At 34.1% G+C, this 21,629-nt stretch overlaps 1 protein-coding gene across 2 annotated transcripts in view; it reads left to right on the top strand.

Moving 5' to 3' along the window:
- Positions 1-21,629, top strand: part of LOC118195585 (protein capicua homolog) — a 122,311-nt gene that overhangs the window by 51,208 nt on the left and 49,474 nt on the right. For both annotated transcript variants that reach the window (XR_015040464.1, XM_085814210.1), the window contains exons 10-11: positions 2,220-2,346; positions 6,554-6,781. Coding sequence is in view for 1 of the 2 variants with exons in the window: in XM_085814210.1 (XP_085670336.1) it covers positions 2,220-2,346; positions 6,554-6,781 (355 nt within the window). In the remaining variant the exon portion in view is untranslated. The remainder of the gene's footprint in view (positions 1-2,219; positions 2,347-6,553; positions 6,782-21,629) is intronic.

Below are 21,629 nucleotides of genomic sequence, written 5' to 3'. Positions count from 1 at the left end.
CGTAGGGAAAGATTTCCATCCTCAAAAGTAGGTCAACGGTAAGAGCACATTTGATGAACAACGAACTTTCGATGGAAACACAGATCACGCATCACAGGGGGCAAAAGGATGCTTCTCTGGACGTAAAATCTGCATAATACCAGAATACAGGTAACAGAAGGATGATTCTCTTGAAGCAAGAACGCCTAGAAAAAAATGTAGAAACATAGAAGTCGTACAGCGGCAAATTCATCTAAAGTGCGTAACATTTTATCCGTATAATCCTTGGGGTATCTTCTTTTTTAGATAATCCCTTTGAAGGTGGTATCCTACCGGCTTTCTGAAATGTAATTTCTCATACATTATTTGTTTTGTGCAGCCGGGGCAACAGGAATGAGACAAATTTTGGAATATAAAGTGGTAGGTTTATTTTAGCATCCATCTCACAAGCGTTCTCTCTTCGTACCTTGAGCAGAAGCCCTATTTATCCCTATGTGTGCGTCACGAGGCTCATCCAATCAGCGATATTAATTGAAATCACGAGGTGACGCTATCTTCTCATCAGGAGTGTTCTTAAGGACTTTATGTAATATGACAGATTTATGAGTTTGGCGATTTGGCGGGCGCCAACAGGAATATATTTTATACTAAAGAAAGGATTTCGCCAAAATTTAGGAACAGGAATGCAATTTAGGTAGAGAATCGCCAACACATTATTAAGCAATATTATTAGAATGTAATTTAATCAATTGATTTAAAAATATCATTACATATATATATATATACACACACTACCTTAATTCTTTAGGGCCCATATGTATGTTTGTGTACGTAGAGGTATTGTAATAAATATTTTTGAATGTGAATATGTTTGACTTGGCCACTTAGAGTTTTAAAGTAAATCTAAAATTGTTTCTTTTTATAATCACAGAAAATCAGATATTAAAGTTAATATCTATAAACTCATTTAACATGCTAAAGACATCAGTCAAAGGAACAGCCAATTTAACTAACATTCTTGTTGAATCACATTTCTTTATGATTAGAAAAATAAATAAAATACTATTTATGGGTATGATGTCTCTCTCTTCCTTTGGTGGTCAATTAATTCTGTTTGCTTGTAACTTTATTGTCATATGTCTTCACTATGAAGTATGTTCACTATTAGCTTATCTTTCAGTTTTTTAACTTCAGCATTGCAATTTCATTTAAGGTACATATAAGTCACCCTGATCTGTAAAGTGGTTAAGGTTTCTGACTGTATCACTGCGCCTAGGTTCAAATGGATGTTAGTAAGTGTATTGTATCCTTATGACATGGTGTCACTTAAAATACATGGCAAGTTAAAAGTCCTCACGAGTCACTTGGTGGTGAAGAAAGAAGTATGGGAGACCATTGGATTCATCCCCTGTGGGATTCTCCTTCAAAACTCTGACTGAGTTTGGCAGAGTCATGCTTAAACCTCTGAACCTCTAAATGGCATGTAATTTTTGATCTATTGCTGAAGACCTGTATTTAAAGCACATTTATTAGCTAAATTTTTGTAATTATTTGTTTCAGTCTTTGGTTTCTTAAATTTCTATTCATTGTGATGATATTTGCACCATTTAAGAAAACAAAGTATGTAAAATTATAAGGAAATACATACCAGGTGACACAAGATTTTATGACCAGATAAAGGCGATCATACCTCTTAGATGAAATACCAACAGATGGAATTTTGTACTACTTGCCTCAATAAAATTTGTGGACTTGGTGATATTTTCAAGCAAGTGATATAAGTAACAACAGCAATTGCATATAAAATTTTCATTCAATTCATTGAAATGAAATGAGGAATGAAAAAAGAGCAAAGCTTAATATAAGCACAATAATTACAGAGCAAGTGCCTATATTTTTTCTCCTTCATCCAGTTCACCGTTTAGTAGCAATCCAAACAAGGTCTCATTTGTGTAGAATCCCCGTTAAGGGGCACCTGAGGTGCTGGTAAGAGCGCGATGAAGTTCGCTCTGAGACCATCCTAAGTAACAGTATCACAAAAGGTTTTAAACCATAGGCACTCTGTAATTTGAAATCTAGATTACTGAAGCCTTAAGCGTTTTCTGTGTATAAAGTTTTAGCATAACCAAATTCAATATAAATGGCATAAAACATATTATATATATAAAAAAAATTATCTTTCAATTTTAACATGCTTATTTTATTGTAATTATTAAATAAAATAGGAAATCTTTATTCAGGTGTGGTGCAGATGGCTGTTCCTGCTCAAGGCAGCATTCAACTGGGTACACCTACTAGTCATGCGAGTGGTGTTCCAGCTGGTTTAACTGGAAGTAATACCAAGTATATAGCCAACGGTCATGGCAAGTAAGTAGTAATCTTTATGATAAGTTATATTAACATAATTCATAACATTTAGAGAATATTGTGGGAAACTATAATAAATTATTTTGAATATGGCGAAATATTAACCACTTTTCTGCCCAATAAGTTTCAGAAATCTGTTCAAAATTTCTCTGTTTTTGTATTGCAGAACGTGAAAGAAAACTGCATTTTTAATGAATTATATGTGAAAAATTACTCCTATGTCAAAAATAAAGTATCTTCATCGACAGAAAAAATTACAATTACGGAATTTTGCACACACATTAGTATGAGTAGTGAACTCTAAAATACCTCTATAATGCTGGCTTTTTTAACATATTCAGGTAGTAATAAATAATTTATATAGCTTTACATATTGTATTTACTACACATCTGGAAATTTTTGCTATTGCATAATCTATTTTAAAATGAGGAATGCCATACGAAGAATGTTTTTTGGTATATTTTAAAACAAGGAATGAATGAAAGAAAACATGTGAACGAGAATAATATAATTTAAAAGCTGATTTATATGCTTTTAATAGTAAGATTATAAGAGTTTATTGATTTGTAATAAAATTTATTAAATGAAACCATCAGGAAATTCAGCACTATATAGCAAAACAGATGTTTCACTATGAATACAGCAACCCCTCCCCTGAAAAAAATACAGACTTGTTTTTTATGGTTATGTAATGCCACATACGGGCAAAACTGTTAAGCAGTTAAAAACTGAGCAAGTGTTTAATTTTGTTTTTGCTTTTGAGGTTAATAGAAAGTTAAAGAAACGACTGAAAACTGGTTATTTTACTCTGGAATGAGAAGGCTATAAATAAGACACAAAATTTTAATTACTGTATTTTATTCTTGTTAATAGATTTAATAGTTTACATGAAGTGTATGATAAAAATATTACTTCATTTCCTTTGAACATAATTATTAAAATTAAATTTTTCTATTAAATGAAGTAAACAGATGTAGGCAGCTCTATTGACTTTTTTATGAGAAGTATTTTGTAAAGTAGAAGATCTTTTAAAAATCAACTGTTGAGTCTTCCAAAAGCTGAACTTTAAAGTGGAATAAATCTTGAAAATGTAAATGTTATATTTTCACAGAAACACATAAATATCTGAAGAATTCATATATTAAAAATGTTCTATGGTCAAAATGAGTATGTTAATGATTTAAGATTTCTGTTATTTTATGTTAGTGTTGTAAACCATTGTAGGTACCAGTGCGTGCAGTTTAGCTAAAACATTATTTATTGATGATTTGTTTTTGCAGATTTTCTTTTCCTATGTTTAAATGTTTTTAAAAATTTGCTTAATTAATTAGAAAAATTAATTAGAAATTATTAAAATTATTCCCATTATACATGAGATATGCAAAATTGAATCTCATTATTATGGCCATCATCCACTTCAAACATCAGCGCATCTATCACTTTCGCATACAGCAAAGGTAAATTACAAGATGTTTCCATTCATGAATATACCATTATTATGGGCAAAACATTATTTTATTAGACATGTATGCCTTTAATGTTATTTTTCTCGAACATTGAAATTACCTTCACCCTTTGAAGTAATGATTTTGCAGATTCATAGGTTTAGTATGGTGCTAATTATATTTTTGTAATAAACCAATAAAATTTTTCTAAAAGAATTCTTTTAAAAATTTTTTTTGGTAATTTCTGATTATGTGTCCCTTCTCCAATGAAGCAAACTAATATATAGCTAAATTATGAAGCAAAGCAGTATATTGCTGAAATAGTTCTGTGGCAACGACCTACAGTGTGACGAAAAAGTTGTTTTGTGGCAACCCATCTATGCATATTGTACAGTAGTTTGCAACATGTCAGCCATTTCACAACTGCTAAAAAATTATCTCCCTCTTTTCCCAAATTTGAAAAATACACAGACAGTTATTTAGATTTAATTTTTTTAATACAATTTTATAAATTAAACAACAAAAAGTATAGAAAATGTTGATAAATACCAAAACTAGAGTATAAGCAGTTTTTTGTATTTATAAACTAAATACTTATAAGCTAAATAAAAGGCTAACCAAATTCCCCCTTAAACTATGAAAATTTCCCAAAGATTTCCTCTTAGTATAACACATGACTGTTTTGGCCAGGCTAGAATGGCAAAATTGTTTGGAATTTTAAAATTATGTATGAAAACTTGCATTAGTTTAAGTTTGTGATAAATTAACCCATGTATATTTTTATCCCCAAAATGTTGGCTGTGGACATGAAAGAGAGTTCATGCTTAACCCTCTATTGCATGATTTTTACTTGGAAAAAATATGTATGTACTTGAATGTAATGAGAAAACATGAAAAAACGCTAAAAAAAATTAACTCTTAAATTTTCACTGTTTTTAATTGAATATTAACTTGTGCCAAATAGCAACAACATGCATTTGAACATAATAAACAAAAAAATTAAACCATGCCAAATGGCTACACCATGCATTCAACAGACAAAAATTGCTTTAAATGATCTCTAAAACAGTTTTTGTTTGTAAAAATATGGAGGACCTAAGCATTTGGTGCAATGTACTCTAGTAAATCCTTTGCAACTCAACATTTTACATTGTTGTTTATTTGTATCAGTGCTCTGATCAATGGTCAGTTCTGTCAGATATGATTACCTCTCTCTTTTTCTATCTTGGAAGCTGTCTTGAGCAAGTCTTTTTTGCTTGTTTTCCAGTTACTTCCTTTGTGGCTCACAGTCTCCCTCTTTTTAGAGATTTGTTTGTCTGTGTAAGCACAAAGTTTGTGTTAACTGCAGTCTAAAACTGATAAGTTTAGAGGCTTTTCAGTACTAAACTTTTGTTTGTGTACTTTTATAAAACAACCAAGAATTGATAATTGTCAGGTCTAATAGATGGTAGAACAACTGAAAATATCACTTTTTGCTTCCCATGATTATTTTTACCTTCCAATCAAACTATCAAGTAAGTGCACACTTTTCATGTGCTTGTTGTAAGTTATAACAGGAGGACAGTTTACTTTCATATGACACTTTTCTTTCCTGTCAAAGCGCTGTATGTTAGGATTAAATGTAGGATCTTCATCTCTATTATCCATATCTTCATCCTTTCCACTTGAAAGGCCATTGCATATTTCATCTGTCAATACTTTTTATGTTTCATCCGTATCAATAACATAAACAGACCTATTTGCTTCCATTATTTTAGCTTATAAAGTTTAAAAAAAGAAATAAATTACTTCTAGTCCTATCACAAAGACTTATAATTAAAACTGCGTGAACAAAAAAAAAAAAAAAAAAAAAAAAAAAAAAAAATTGAGAGCAGGGGTTCTCAACTCCGTGCCCACGAAGCTATTTTTTTTTTGCTCACGACTGTCCGCTATATACTATATTAGTATCAACTGCGCCCAACCCGTGGCCCAAAAATTGCATTAAATGCAACTATTTTGAATTTTTTGTTAGCTTTTTAATGTAAGGTATTGTTTATGATGCTTATGATTGCAATAAAATAAAGAAATATTAAGAATCACAGTACTTTTTTTTTTTACTGCTCCTGCCAGCATTTCCTGTTTGTCAGATGTACCCAGATGGGGAATAAGGTTAAGAACCCCTGATCTAGAGTAAGAAATATATATAGAGTACATATTTTCTGAACTGCAGTACTGAGTTATTGTTCATTGCATCCTTCCTGCATAATGTTATAATAGATATGCCATAATATATACAGATATATATTATGACCTAATTTTTTTCTTAATGTTAGCTGTTACATAGCTTTTACATAAAAAGCCTTTAAATGGAATATGAATGTTAATTTTATGCATATGATTTTTTTTTTTTTTTTTTTTTGTGTGTGTGTGTGTGTGTGTGTGTGTATGTGTGTGTGTGTTCATAGAAAAACATTTAATTGTAAATAGCAACCACAAAATTTGGTCATTCAAGTGATTTGAAAAGAGTATCCTGCGATTTCATTTACTGTTACATTACAGGTAACTAGTGCCATCTATTGAGAATGAAAGGTCGTAATTGAATTAAAGATGTCTGAAACTTTCTCTTGATGCACAGTGTTGCCTTATGGCTACATTTTGATGGTCATTAAGAAGAAAAATCAACTGTGTAGCTATTTGGCAACATAATGCAGTGTAGGGTTAAGAAAACGTAATGCTTCCAAACAAGGAGTTTTAACCATGTTTCTTATTTTTTATTATGTAGCACAATATCATCATCTAAGAGTCCAAACCCTTGTGTGCAAGGAGTGATTGTAAATAAACAGGCATCCACCCTTCCAGTTGCTGCCTCACAGGTTTTGACTCTGACACCAACAGCCAGCCCTGTTGTAGAAAATTCTCGGTTGACTCTGAACAGTGGGGCTCAGACTTACACTATAACAACTCCACCTACGTCTACTCCAACACAGCGGCTTATTTTACCATCCACCAGGTAAAGATTTTAAAAAACATTCTGTTATCAAGTAAAACTTACCTCTGTAGAAATGCAGTTTGTGTCAGTTCTTAGAAGCTGTTAGAAATTAATGTTTTGTTAAGAAGTAGTCATTCAGATAGTTCCTTAAAAGGCATAAAAGATTTTGGTACTTTTCTCTTATCAGGACCAGATTCAGAAATGTACATATATATGTATATGTGTATACACATACATATATATGCACATACACTGCTAACAAAAATTAGGGGAGCAAGCAAAAAAAGTGAAAAAAAAATGTTGCATGATAGCCATGCATGGGCATGAAATGGAGAATACAAGTACAGTTAAAAGTCGTTAATCCACACTCGTCGGGACTTCGGTGATTTCGGATTATAGATCATCAGTTTAAATTTGGTAAGATGGCATGCAGAAATTACAAAATTAAAAATATGAAACTGTAATTTATGAAATAAAGAACAATTATGATCTAAAGGGTATCAAATTTTACAAAAAGAAAAACTTAATATTTATTTGTTTACTTTATTAAACATTTCTTTCAATGTAAGTTGCTTCGTTTCATGTGATAATACTTTCTCTTTAATTCTATTAAACAGATATAATTTCTTGTTTAGTTACAATGTTCCGCTGTTCAAGTCCTGTAATTGCTGTGTTGAGAATACCGACTAATTTGTCAATCGAAATGTTTTCATTTTCAATAACCTCTGGGTCACTTTCTTCACTATCGGAAGTGAATTATAATGACGAGGAACTTGATTTAAATCATATCAAAGACTGATGAGTACATCGAGATGAAATACTACTGAGTACATCGAGATGAAATACTACACTTTGTAAGGAATTATAAGCCAAATAAAATAAAAACGTCTGCCCTGAAGATAAGGATAGTGCTGACAGATCAACTTCCAATCCGCGGGGTGAAATTGATAAACAGATTTTGGATTTCGAAACATACTTTCGCTTTGTAGATACAAATTACATATTAGTAAATATATATCAGAAATTCTATTTGACATAATAGAAAGTTCAAGCTTACTTTTATGAAATTGCTCTGCAAAAAATAATAAGCCGGATCCAATTCGAAGATTAAGGAACAACACAATCTGCAACATCATACCGTCCGTTACACATTAAACACGCCTGCGCACAAACATATTTGCAGCCGTAAAGGTTTTACGCACACTCGTAAATGCCTGAACTCGTGAACGCAACGCATGCGCAGAAAGTTTGTAGCTTTGAAGTCCGGATTATAGATCATTCCGGATTATGGGTGTCCGAATTAATGACTTTTGACTCTGCTCCATTCTTGAAGAAGTGTTATCTCCAAGTCTTGAATAGCAACAGGACGCCTTGGTCTTGCAGCAACCTGTCATCAGTGTGTGTTCAAAAGCTGCTCTATTGAGTTGAGATCAGGAGAGCATAGGGGCCACTACATACACTGTATCGTTTCAGCTTCAAGAAAGTTCTCCACAAGACGAGCTGTACAAGATCTGGCATTATCCTGTATTAGCAGAAAGGAATTACCAATGGCTGCAGGGTAAGGAATGATGTGGGGTCTCAAGATCTCATCTGCATACCTTTGAGCTGTCAAAGTGCCATTCTGAATGATATACAGGACAATACGTCTGTCTATGTTGATTGCACCCATACCATCACATCTTATCTGTAGTGTGATCTTTCTTGAACAAATATAGGTTTATTTCGAGTGCAAGCTAAGTTGTCTTCAACACAGGAGGTTCGTCCTGACCTTGCTTCATCCTTGGAAGTCTTCAAGGGCCTCACTAAAATGCTTGATCCTCTTGCAAAAAGATGTTTTCTTCAGCGAGTTATTTTCATAAACATCCGTCAACATTTCATGAATTTCCTGAGAGCTTTTTTGAAATTTCGCCAAAAATTTGATGTTGATTTGTTGTTTTGTGTGTTCATTAATATGCATCATTGACAAGAGCCAAAAAAAAAAAAAAAAAAAAAAAAAATCCACTTCTAGCTGTGTTCTTGCTTCGAGAGTATGGCAATTTTTGTCGCTCCAGTGGATCTCCTGCCAACAGAAAGCAAATGTGCGTGGCCGAACTTAAAACTCAATGTCACCCTACTAGCGTAGTTTGCATATTTATTGGATAGATTATGTATCATATAAAATGTGCATTTCATAAGTAGTCCTAATAAATTTTAGGAAACTTTACTGTTTGTTCCTATTAAAGAGATAAAAGGCACACTTTGCATAGTCTTGTTCTGTTTTGTGAGCTCGTGCTTAATCCATATTGTGACGAGGTCACATTGAATTAATTATTTACTATGTTATGGCAATATTTAGATATTTACATCAAATTCCTTTGGTGACAGTTTCATTTTTTTCGCCAACTTGTGTTGTAAGGTGAGGAACAGATTTCATCAGACAACTGTTGTAAGCGGAGGAAAGTGTTGTGTCAAACAACTAGTGTTACGTAAGGCGTTACGTTCGAACAATGGCTAGCTCAGAAGGGATTCGTAAGTCATCTACCCAATGAATTAACAGCTATCTTGTCATAAATGGAGTACTTCATTTAAACTTAAGCAAAAAGATTTATTTACACATAAAGACAAGTTAAAAGAATATGAAATATTTATCTAGCTACAATATCTATCTAGCCACATCATGCAAACATCGTTCTTAGCTAACTAAACCGGAACTGTTCGTTTTCCTCTGGCGTCCCATGACGTCAGTCTCTATCTGGCTTTTGATTCGTTGGCTTAGTGATGCCATTCCCAACATCCTCCCCCCTTTGAGTTGCTGGATAGCTACTCAAAACATTTAAGTCTATCAAGTTCAGTCTTAGTGGCATCTTAACAGTTCTACCAGCTCGTGTCTTTATAGTCTTAGAACTATCACATACATCGGAAACATCAGTTGAGTCCGGAGATCGGGGTGACCCAGAAATTTCTGAATGATGAGAGGTACTCATGTCGTCTCCACGATGAGAATCTGAAGACTTTACAGCAGATTGATGTTTTTGAGGATCACTTGGATGACATGAACCTGACAAATCATCATCTTGGATTTCTAAGGGAAACACTCGTTGTATCGGACGTACTAAATTGTTAGTTTGCGTTCTTAATCTAACTGTTCTCACTTTACCGTCCTTTCCTGGAATCAGTTCCGTAACCCTGGCTAAAGGCCAATTCAATCTCTTTTTGATATCATCTCCTATCAACACAACGTCATTCACTCGAATATTTGGAAAGTGTGAATTTTGCTGTCGTTTCTGAATAAGTAGTCCTAAATATTCCTTTCGAAAACGTACACGGAGATCTTTCATTAATTTTGCATGAAATCTGATTCTTTTCCTGAGATGATTGGTGTCTACTGTATCTATATCAGTTACATCTAAATTTGATCTGTCGGTCAGAAACATGGCAGGTGTAAGTGGAACTAAGTCTTCTGTATCTTCGGATACATATGTCAGGGGTCGCAAATTTACTACCCTTTCACATTCGCACATAACTGTTTCCAGTTCTTCATAGGTAAGAACAGCTCTGCCCAATGTTCTCCTAAGAAGTTCTTTGACTACTCGAACAAGTCTTTCCCACCATCCGCCCCACCAGGCAGCAGTGGGGGGAATGAATTTCCATTCGATCTTCTGTATTTCTGTTTGTCGAGTTATTTTACTCCAATCAATTTCTAAAAAATTATTATAAGCTCCCCTAAAGTTTGTACCGTTGTCTGTATAAACCACTCTAGGTCTTCCTCTTCTAGCAACAAAACGTCTAAATGATAACAGAAAAGCATCAGTGGAAAGCGACGTTATTAACTCTAAATGAATTGCTCTATAAAGAGCACACGTGTAGAGAACCATCCATACTTTGTCCCCACGTTTTACAAATAGGGGACCTGCTAAGTCAATACCAACTACTTCGAAAGCTGCAGCATTTTCCACTCTATCAGCAGGTAAGGAAACTGGTTCAGTAATGAGAGATTTAGTTTTGTATCGTCGACATTTAATACAGTCCTTCAGAACACTACGTATCGCTCTTCTTCCTCTTGTAATCCAGTACTTTTCACGCAATATGCTTAGTAATATCTGGGTTCCAGCATGACAGTTTTCTCGGTGAAAATATTCAATCAGTCTTTGAGTAAAGATACATTTATCAGGAAGAAGAATAGGTGAAATGAAGAAAGGCTTATCTATGCGTTCAGTAATTCGAGTTTTAATTCTGATAATTCCATTCGCATCTTTGAAAACACACAAGTTCCGAAAAGAGGTTTCACTAGGAAAAAATTGAGCTTGCACATTACGAATAAGCAGAATTTCAGCATTTTCAATCTCCTGCGTTAGAAGTTCTCCCCCCCGTCTAGTATCATGATGCGATCTTACATTACTGATAAATCTCAATATCCATGCAACCATTCTAACTATTGAATGGAAATTTGAGAATTTAATGGCATACCACGGGACTCTCTCTTCCAACAAATTAATATTACATAACCTAACCTTTCTCCTTTCAAGTGTTATTTCGGGTGTTTCCGTTATCAATATTTCGGTGTCAGGCCAGTTGTCTCTTGCTTGCAACAACCATGCCGGGCCTTTCCACCAGCAGGATTCTAACAATTTCTTAGGGGAACACCCTCGCGAAATCAGATCAGCGGGATTCATTTTCCCTGGCACATGTCGCCATTCATTATTAGGAAACAGATTATTTATTTCTTTTACTCTGTTCGAGACAAAAACTGTCCAATCACCACGCTCTTTTAACCAGTATAAAGCTACCCTAGAGTCGCTCCAAAATATTGTTTTAATCTCATGGGCATTTAAAGCCTGCTTCACTGAATATGCCAACCTGGCACCAATGCAGCAAGCCATTAACTCTAACCTAGGGATCATTACTTTCTTCAAAGGTGCAACTCTGGTTTTTGCTCTAACAAAGTAAATTTTTACCCCTTGAGAGGTTCTCGTTCTAAAAAAAATACAGGTGGCATATGCCTCTTTGCACGCATCTACGAAAACATGCATCTCAGTGGAATCATTTATTTCAACATAACGTGAGATTTCGATATCTCTTAATGCATCTATTTCTCTAAACCATCTTTTAAAAGACATTTGAATACTATCTGGTAAGGGAGTATCCCACTTTAGATTTAAATTCTACGTTTCCTTCAGTAAAAGCTTAGGTGGTAAGATTGCAGGACTCAACAGACCTATTGGATCATATATTTTGTGAACTGTAGCTAAAATGATTCTCTTAGTAAAATTTTGATCTTCACTTACAAGATTAAAGTTTAAATTACACTTAAGAGTGTCCTTATCAAGATCCCACAAAATTCCCAATACTTTCGTGACACCAGTACTATTAAAAACATACTTACATTTTACATTACTCTCCCAGTTTCTTAAATTAAAGCAACCCCGTGACAAAATATCTTTTGCATTTACAATAAAATCTTCCTGCTCCTCAATATTTGCAACACCACAAACACAATTATCTACGTAAAAAGAATGTTTCAGTTTTTGTGCTATAGCATCAAATTCAGATGGTACATTATCTAATAAATGTGTAATTGAGGCTGCTAATAAAAATGGACTCGACTTTAACCCAAATACTACTCTGCGATGTCGGTAAACAATCTGTTCACTCTCGGACGGATAAAAAAACCGCAAGAAATCTCTATGTTGAGGGGCTATACTTAGCATCAGAAATGCTTTCTCAATATCTGAAGATAATCCTATTGGATGAATTCGAAACCTATCAAGTATCTCTGGAATTATTTCTAGTAAGTTCGGACCCTTATACAAAAGGTCATTCAAAGAGCATTTACCACTTTCTCGGGCTGACGCGTCAAAGACAGGTCTGATTTTTGTACTGTCCTTAATTACTGGCCGATGAGGTAAAAAATGTCCCGTCTCAATATTATCAGTTACCTTTTCAATTATATTCAATTTTTCCCATTCCCGGAAAATCGTAGTATATTCTTCTAAAAATGCTTTATCTTGTGCTTGCTGGCACATCCTTTTATGCCGCTTCCAAATTAAATCTTTATTTGTCGGCAAATCGGCCACATCAGATTTAAAAGGTAAACAAAGTTCATATCTACCGTCTGAAAGAATTTTCACATTATTTTTAAACTCTTCCAAAACTCTAGAATGTTCTAAATTCTTTCTATTATTTTCAATGGGATCTGAAATACCTATGGATTCTAAAGACCACAAATCTTTTATCGAATAATTACTAACATACAACGAAATTGCATTCAAAACAGTATCATCATTGCTATCTCCAAATGACTCATGCTTCCCAGTTAACACATGTCCCAAACAAGTGTCAATCAAAAATAACCCTGACTCCAACCGAACAGATTTATTAGTAAATAAAGCGCCCACAATATCCGCTCCCAAAAGCAGATCAATCTCACGATCAGAAGAACCCAAATCAGACAAACTGACGCCTCTATCTTTCAGTTCATTAATAATTTTACTATCGTTCACTTTTGGCACTGTGCCACAAATTTTGCTCTCGGAAAGTGCTTCGATTTGAAAGGAGAAAGTTTCATCTAATGCCGAAATCAACAAATTATAAACATCGTGAATCTGCGTTCGCGTTTCTCTTCCACCGAATAACGAATGCTTCAATTTAATTTGCCTTAATGGTTTTAAATTTAAATTCTCTACTAATTTTTTACTGACAAACGAATGCTGAGAACCTGTATCCAGTAATGTGCGTACTTTAAGCTCAACATTCTTAAATTTAATTTTAACTATTAGAGTCATTAAATAAACATTTTCTATTTTACAGTTATTAGTTAATGTACTGGTTTCAGTTACGTCCCTTTTAGACTTTTCATTTGCGCTTTTTTCTTGTCGATCGGGACACATTAAAGAATGGTGATGTTTATTACAGTACATGCAAGAATTTTTTACTCGACATGTTTTATAGGTGTGTCCAAATCTGAAACATCCAAAACAGGCCCCTCTTTTAATTAATATATTTTTCTTAGCTTCTAATGTCATATTTCTAGCAGAAAAACATTCTTTAGTTGGGTGCCGTTTTTCACAAAAGAGACAGTTAAAATTGCGCTTACCTGGGCTCTCAGAATTTGATGTACTTACTAACGCAGCTGCGGTGGCGAAATCTAAATTTTTATTTAGTGTATCCTTTTTCTTAGAAATATGATTAGAACCAAACCCAGTGCGGGCTAACACGACCATCTCTTCTCCTTTCACTTCTTGTTTTAGAAAATTCATCAAATTTTCAAGGCATCGGTCATCAGGCTGAAGTGCTTCTTTTAAATTTCTGTTTCTCTCCCAAGCAATTAATACTTCTTCGGGCAGGCAGGATTCAACTAAAGGCGTTAAGAAATCAACTTACTTCTCTTGCGTTCTTCCAAGACTTTCTAAAGCTCTAATCTTGGTTTCTAAATCATCGTAGAGAGTGGGAAGATCCGTCTTCACACGTCCACTGCTTGCATTACGCATAACCATGCTTAGAAGATCTCTGACGTATATCTGCACAAGTAAGTCTTCTCTTCCAAACCTCTCTTGAAGCTGGGCGATTGCTTTTGAATAATTCGAGGCCGTTGCCGGAAAGCTCTCCACTACCCGTGCGGCTTTGGACTGAGGAACAACTGCTTGCAGGAGGTACTGGAATTTATCTTCATCTGGAATCGTCGGATCTTCATGGATCTTCGAAAACTGGCTCCAAAATGTCAAAAATTCTTTTGCTTCGCCGTTGAATTTCTTTAGTTCGATCTTCGGCAGTTTAAATTTGCGCTTCTCTGGTAATTCAGTAGGTAAAGGATTCTTCGACAGCTTTTCGATTTGAGAACACAGTTCAAAATATTTATCTCTATAAGGCTCAGAAGAAATAAAATCTTCTTCATATAGCTTTTCAGCTTCTTTAGATTGTAGAATTAGCGACGTTACTTCCTTTTGGCAAATTTCAAGTCGATTAAACTTGTCCCTAAGCTGTTGTTCCAGAATCGAAAGCAGCTTCAAATCAGGAATATCTGATTTCAGTTCTGCATCAATTTTGTTTGCACATGTGGTAAAGGAAGTTCTTAGACATTTTCTTTCTGTCTTCAGCTGTGTAAGCTCCATTTTCAATTTATTTTAGCTGTTATCGCGCCCCACGTCTTGGCGCCACAATGATATGTTACGTAAGGCGTTACGTTCGAACAATGGCTAGCTCAGAAGGGATTCGTAAGTCATCTACCCAATGAATTAACAGCTATCTTGTCATAAATGGAGTACTTCATTTAAACTTAAGCAAAAAGATTTATTTACACATAAAGACAAGTTAAAAGAATATGAAATATTTATCTAGCTACAATATCTATCTAGCCACATCATGCAAACATCGTTCTTAGCTAACTAAACCGGAACTGTTCGTTTTCCTCTGGCGTCCCATGACGTCAGTCTCTATCTGGCTTTTGATTCGTTGGCTTAGTGATGCCATTCCCAACAACTAGCGTCTTCACTTCTGTTTGCCTGTGTAGCTGAAGGTATTTTGCGATTGGTTGCCTTCTGACGCTGGATCTTTTTTCATTGGCGGCAAAATCCCGATGAAGAGTACTTGCATGTGTTTGAGCTGAAATACACCAAGTCTTCAAAGGGCTGTGTGGAAGAATTGATCTATCCTTTTTTTGTTCTGAGTGAGGAGGCCTCATATCGTCATGTGACATACCGGATTAAAAAAAAAAAGGAATATCTCTTCAGTATTGTTAGTATCCAATAAACAAGAATTAAATCTGTTTTCACGTGTTTGTCACTCTCTCGCCACGGCGGGCTATAGACCTGGATCTATAGACCTGGGGTAAGTTGCTACTATATTCCTGTTTATCATAACATGTGACATATACGTTTGCCACCACAACCAACGAAATAATCATTACCACACTTGGTGCCGCGCCCAACCATTTCGTGGGCTGTGGCAATTACATTAACGTTGCATTGAACTGTATCTATTCTAAGACTGCATTTAAAGCAGTTGTATTTATGAATGTATTTAAAGTGAATATAGATTGTATTAATCACATGAATGATTCAAAGTCTAACTGAATGTATTTAAGATGAATATAGATTGTATTAATCACATGAATGATTCAAAGTCTAACTTAAGTCTTATGCTGCAGTGGTAAATTTGTTTTATATTAATTTTTTTTATTTGTATTATATATATGATTTATAGTATATACCTTTATTGGGCAAAAATTTGCATATTTATTATATGTGTCATTTCATAGAATGTTATTTTGTTTAATTGAGTATGCCCAAGACACGACAACAATCTCCTGAACAAATGGAAACTAAAACATTCACATTTAATATTGCATCATTTTCTGGTGATCCTGATACCATTCGCCGGTTCACTAACCAGATTAAAGAATATAAAACTCTTAATAATTGGAATGATAAAGTTGCACTATTATATCTGAAAAGTAAACTTGTTGGTGCTGCACAGCAGTTCTTTGCAGAATCGCCTGCTTGTCAAAATGTGACTTCCTTAGATGAGGCTTGTGAAAAACTGATAAATTTCTTTTTGAAGGATTCTCTTCATCTAATTTAATTGCTTTCCAGACCATTCAGCTGTTACCTGGTGAGTCAATGAAAAGTCTTGCTCATCGCATTGAAACTTTGGCTCATGCTACATACAACCATGTTCAAAATAGCAAAGCATTGAACCAAATAAAATCTTTGCAGTTTCTAGCTGCTTTACCAATAGAACTCAAAGAAAAATTAATTAGTGAATCTACAGATAATTTTGATCAACTTGTGAATTTAGCTCAGCAACATCATTCTAATTCGCAAAATTTGAAAATAATGCAAACACATTCCATTGCTTTGAATAGCAAAGATGATGCTATTGAGAGTTTAAAAAGTCAAGTTGAAAACCTCAGTCTTCAAATTGCATTACAGAATGAAAAATGTCAGTTTTGTAATTTAGATAAGCATCCCTTAAATCAATGTAATGCTGTTTTGTCTTTACGGACAAGTAATCCCACACATACTCAAGATACAAATGACCACTGTGTAAATTGGATGCAAGAAACTCCCATATATCCTCCATATCCACTTCCATGCTTATACTGTCATAAATTTGGACATTCAATGTCAGTATGTCGTGCGTATTTGGCGATGTGTAGCCCTCGTCAGAACCAGGTTAGAAGTTTGAGTAGTCGTCCTAATCTCACTAGACCACAGTTCTATAGCAATAGTACACGACAAGGTGATAACTCAAATGTTAACAGATTTCCATCTTATGGTCGGAGACCAAATTATTATAATCAGCCAAGATACAGTACCCCTTTAAACGTAAGGGGAGTTCACAAGTAGGTGGCGATGTGACCTCTAATGTCTCAACCAAGTCACCAAAAACCAACTATCATACGAGCAAAGAATCGGAGAGTATTGAAACATATTTAAATAAGCAAATGATAATCAGGGGTAAACCGTCGAATTCTATCAAAGAGTTTTTGCAACAATTTCATGTCAAAAGTAAAAGTAATTGTTTACCTATTGCGCATATAAATAATGTCTTTTCTGATTGTACTCTTCCTTTGATTCATGTAACATTTGGTAAAAATTTGTGCACTTTATTACTTGATTCAGGAAGTTCTGTGTCATTGTTATCAAAAGCTGTGTTTGATACAATAAAATTGGATACTAAAGTTAGATTTTTATCCAGACATGTTCAAATTAAAACTATCAATTCCAATTTACATTTTTCAGCCTGTGCAGAAATATCATTTATGATAAACAAGCAGCATTTTAAACATGCCTTTTATGTATCTGATGCTTTTCAACAAAATTTTCATGGAATTTTAGGTTATGAGTTTTTATCCAAACGTGATGTCTTAATATGTGCTAAAAGTGCAGTTGCAAAATTTAATAATTTTGATGTACCTCTAATTAATATGGCTAATGTAAAAAATTATAATTGTAATCCTGTACCTTCAGAATGTTATGCAATTTTGAAACACAAAATTATGTTAGATCCTGGAGAATCGACAATTGCGCACTTAAGAGTCAATAGTCCTCATGCTAACAATCAACCTGTCCTTTTTCAACCAACTGTAAGTAAACACGATATTGAATTGCATCCTGCGATCCACACTCTAAACGACAATTCCTTCATTACTGTCATCAAAAATATTGGTTCGAACAATGTTCATATAAACAAAAATCAGAAGCTAGGTCAAGTCACATCTGATATTGAATTTGCTGAGACCATACATGATTCTGTAAATTCAGATACTCCTCAAAATGAGTATCGCTATCTTGTAACCCCACAAATTTGTTTTAGCTTTTTGAATCCCATTAGGACCCTCCCTTTTGAAATTCCTTATTCATTGCAATCCCAAGTTAAAGAAGATCTTCAGGAATTGCAGGAAGCTGGTTTAATTCATCGAAATGTTGCTGAATGGGCTTGTCCCATGCTCTTAGTAAAAAAGAAGCCAGATCCCAAATACCTTAATAATCCACCCAAATACCGCATGGCTCTTGATTTAAGATTGCTTAATTCTATTATTGAACATTCAACATATCCTCTTCCAAAGATTTCAACGCTTATAAACAACATCTCCACTTACAAGTACTATTCAGTACTTGACTTAAAAAATACTTATTGGCAAATTAAACTTCCCGATCACTTGCAGGATGTGTTAACATTTACTACCGCTTTTGGATCCTTTGCTAATAGAAGGCTAGTTTTTGGCTTAAAGACTGCCGCCAGTACTTTTCAAGCTTTAGTGGATACGCTTATTGATGAACGGCATCGTAGGTGTGCATGCATATCAGGATGATATTGTAATAGGTGCTTCTGACTTTAATGATATGATGACTAAGTTGACTGCAGTATTGAAACTTTTATCTAAGTATAACATAACACTGTCTCCTACAAAATGTGTCTTTTTCAAAACAGCTATAGATTATTTAGGATTTCACATCTTTCATAACTTAATTAAACCCATTTCAACTAATATTGCTAAGATCACTAACTTTCAACCACCTAAGACTGTCCGCCAGGTCAGAAAATTTCTAGGCCTTTGTGGTTTCTATAGGCATCCCATACCAAATTATGCTGAACTTACTGATATTTTGACACAATTGACCAGTAAGAAGAATAAATTTAAATGGACTGATGCGCATTTGCATTTGAGAAACTTCAGCATATATTCTTTTCTGAACCTTTTGTTATCTTACCACAATGGGACAAGGAATTTATACTGAATACTGATGCCAGTGGTCATGCTATTTTGGGAGTTCTGCAGGAACACAACAATGAATTGCATCCTGTGTCATATTATAGTCGAACATTGTCACCATCTGAAAGAAAATACCCAGCTATAAAATTGGAACTTTATGCCATTTATCGGTCTGTTACTGCTTTCAAATCATATTTATATAATCGAAAGTTTACAATTTTGACTGATAGTAAACCTCTGTTGCATTATCAAAAATCTATGTTACCTGCTGACAACACGACTAGGTGGCTTATGGAGTTAAGTGAATATACTTTTGAATTTTAGCATATTCCTGGAAAATTAAATTCTCTAGCTGATTACATGTCACGTATGCAAGATCCTGATCATAATCAGCCAGTGTTGGCTGAAAACTCTGAAGATAACTCAGTTATTCTTCCGTTTGTTGAAACAAATCTTGAACGACCCCAAGTGAATGCCCTGGTTTCTTCTGGAGATCCTGATTATGAAATTTCAGAGTCAACATTTCTTGCTGAGCAAAGTTCGGATCCTTTTACTTCAGAAATTATCACAATTTTGAAAAATCCTTCCTTGCTTAATGCTGCAAAGGTACATAATTTCTTCATTAATGAGTCAAGCAAGCTTCTTATGTTTATTTCAAACAAACAAAATAATGCTGAGTTAATTGTTGTTCCACAAGCATTGAAATCTAAAGTGTTAGAAATTTCCCATATATCCCATCTTGGGGTGCAAAAGACTTATGAGATTTTATCGAAACGTTACTTTTGGAAGGGCATGACACAAAGAACTTTGTCCTCTCGTGTCATTTATGCAACAAATATAAGTCGTTCACTCCTAAACAAGCACCATATAAAGCCATCAGAATACCTAAGTACCCAAATGACTTTATTTCCATGGATATTGTCGGTCCTATAAGGAATTGTGGCCATGTTCTTACTGTTTTAGATCATTTTTCTAAGCATCTTGCTTTATATCCACTTAAAAATCTCACTGCTGAAACTATTACAGGGCATTTATTACAATATATATCTGTACATGGACGATTGGAAATGATCTTGACTGATTTGGGCACACAATTCACTTCATTAGTGTTTGAATCAATTACAAAATCATTAGGTATTAAATTATCTCACTGTACTCCTCAGGGACCGGAATGCAATGCACAAAGTGAACGAGTTAATACTTCAATCAAAACTTCTTTACTTACCCTTCATGAAAAAGGTGTTTCATTTCAAAATGCATTGTTAATCCATCAGAATATTTACAATGGTACTATTCATCCTTCAACAGGCTATTCTCCTAATATTTTGCATTTTGGAAGAAACTTATCTTTAATTTTTGATACCTTTAATTTTTGGTACATTTCATCCTGATCCAAGGCCAGCTCAATTGGATAAATCCCATTATTTGTGTGATCTTCTAACACAGCTGAAATTAACTTATGAACATGCCTATGAGACGCTTGAGCGAAAACAAGTATAACAAAATACTCGTCCACTGAAAAATGCCAAATTAAGATCATTCAGTATTGATGACGTAGTGTATCTGAAATCTAAGGATACATTTAAACCCAGATTTTCTGGACCATTTTGTATTGTTTCAAAATCAAGTGATGTAAACTACACTATTCGAGCACTTGACAATGAGTTTGCTCAACCATTCAAAATTCACATCAATCGCCTTTGTTTAGCTTCAAAACGATTCTCTCACTTAGTTCAAAATCCACCTCCTGCTCCTCAAGTTACACACCAGTATAATCTAAGAAAAAAGACAGCACGTTTAAATTTTCTTCTTGTCTTAACATAGTAGTGTATTGGAGAATGTTGATATATATGAAAAGTTATGTATTGTTAAGCAGGAGGTGTGTTTATATCTAATTGTACCAAATTTATTCTGTTGTGCCTCTTTTGTTGAATTCTTATGATTGTGCAGGCATAATCATTAGAGTTTAAGGCTTGATCACCCTTAAATATCAATTATAGATTCAACAACATTGTGCCTAACATATTTAAAATGATTAAAGGTGTTTTATTTTTTCAAAATCTCTCTATATGATGTGATTATAGTTGTCTTATAATATTTTGTCATCATAAATGCTATTTATTAAGTGTAACTAGGAGTATGTAAAAATTGCAATTTTGCTTTATCGTAAAGAATGTTTTCTTATTTTATTGTAACGGTTCTCTAATCTTTAGTCACCATGAGATTTTATACGCCCTACTTTTATCTTGAAACTGTATGTGTTATATTACATATTTATAGCATGAAACATGTTTTGCATGAAAAGTTGGTATGTGAATTTTGTTTGTTGTATAACATGAGAAGTATTGTATGTCATGATATATTTAATTTGGTCCAATGGTTCAATGCATATTAACTTTATTCTAAGGGTTTGTGCTGCTCCCTTTTAGGTGCTAATTCAGAGTGTTGGTAATATCTAGCTGCATTGCAGTAGCATGAAATAATATATGTTAAACTATATTACATGGTGCTACTAAATTACTATAGCATGATATTCTATTACTGTGCCTTTGAGGACTCACTGTTAATGCATTTACCACCACAACTGTCTTATGTCTTGCAAGTTAACTTTGTTTACACATGATATTTCTGTGTTTGTGTATCCATATATCCTCTTAAATGCTGAATTCTGTGCAA

Source organism: Stegodyphus dumicola, chromosome 3, assembly GCF_044657685.1.
Source record: "Stegodyphus dumicola isolate Sdum_Otavi_A_Nest chromosome 3, ASM4465768v1".
In the NCBI taxonomy this organism is placed as follows: domain Eukaryota; kingdom Metazoa; phylum Arthropoda; class Arachnida; order Araneae; family Eresidae; genus Stegodyphus; species Stegodyphus dumicola.
The sequence above is the reverse complement of the archived record's forward strand: the minus strand, read 5'-3'. Positions and strand labels throughout refer to the sequence as shown.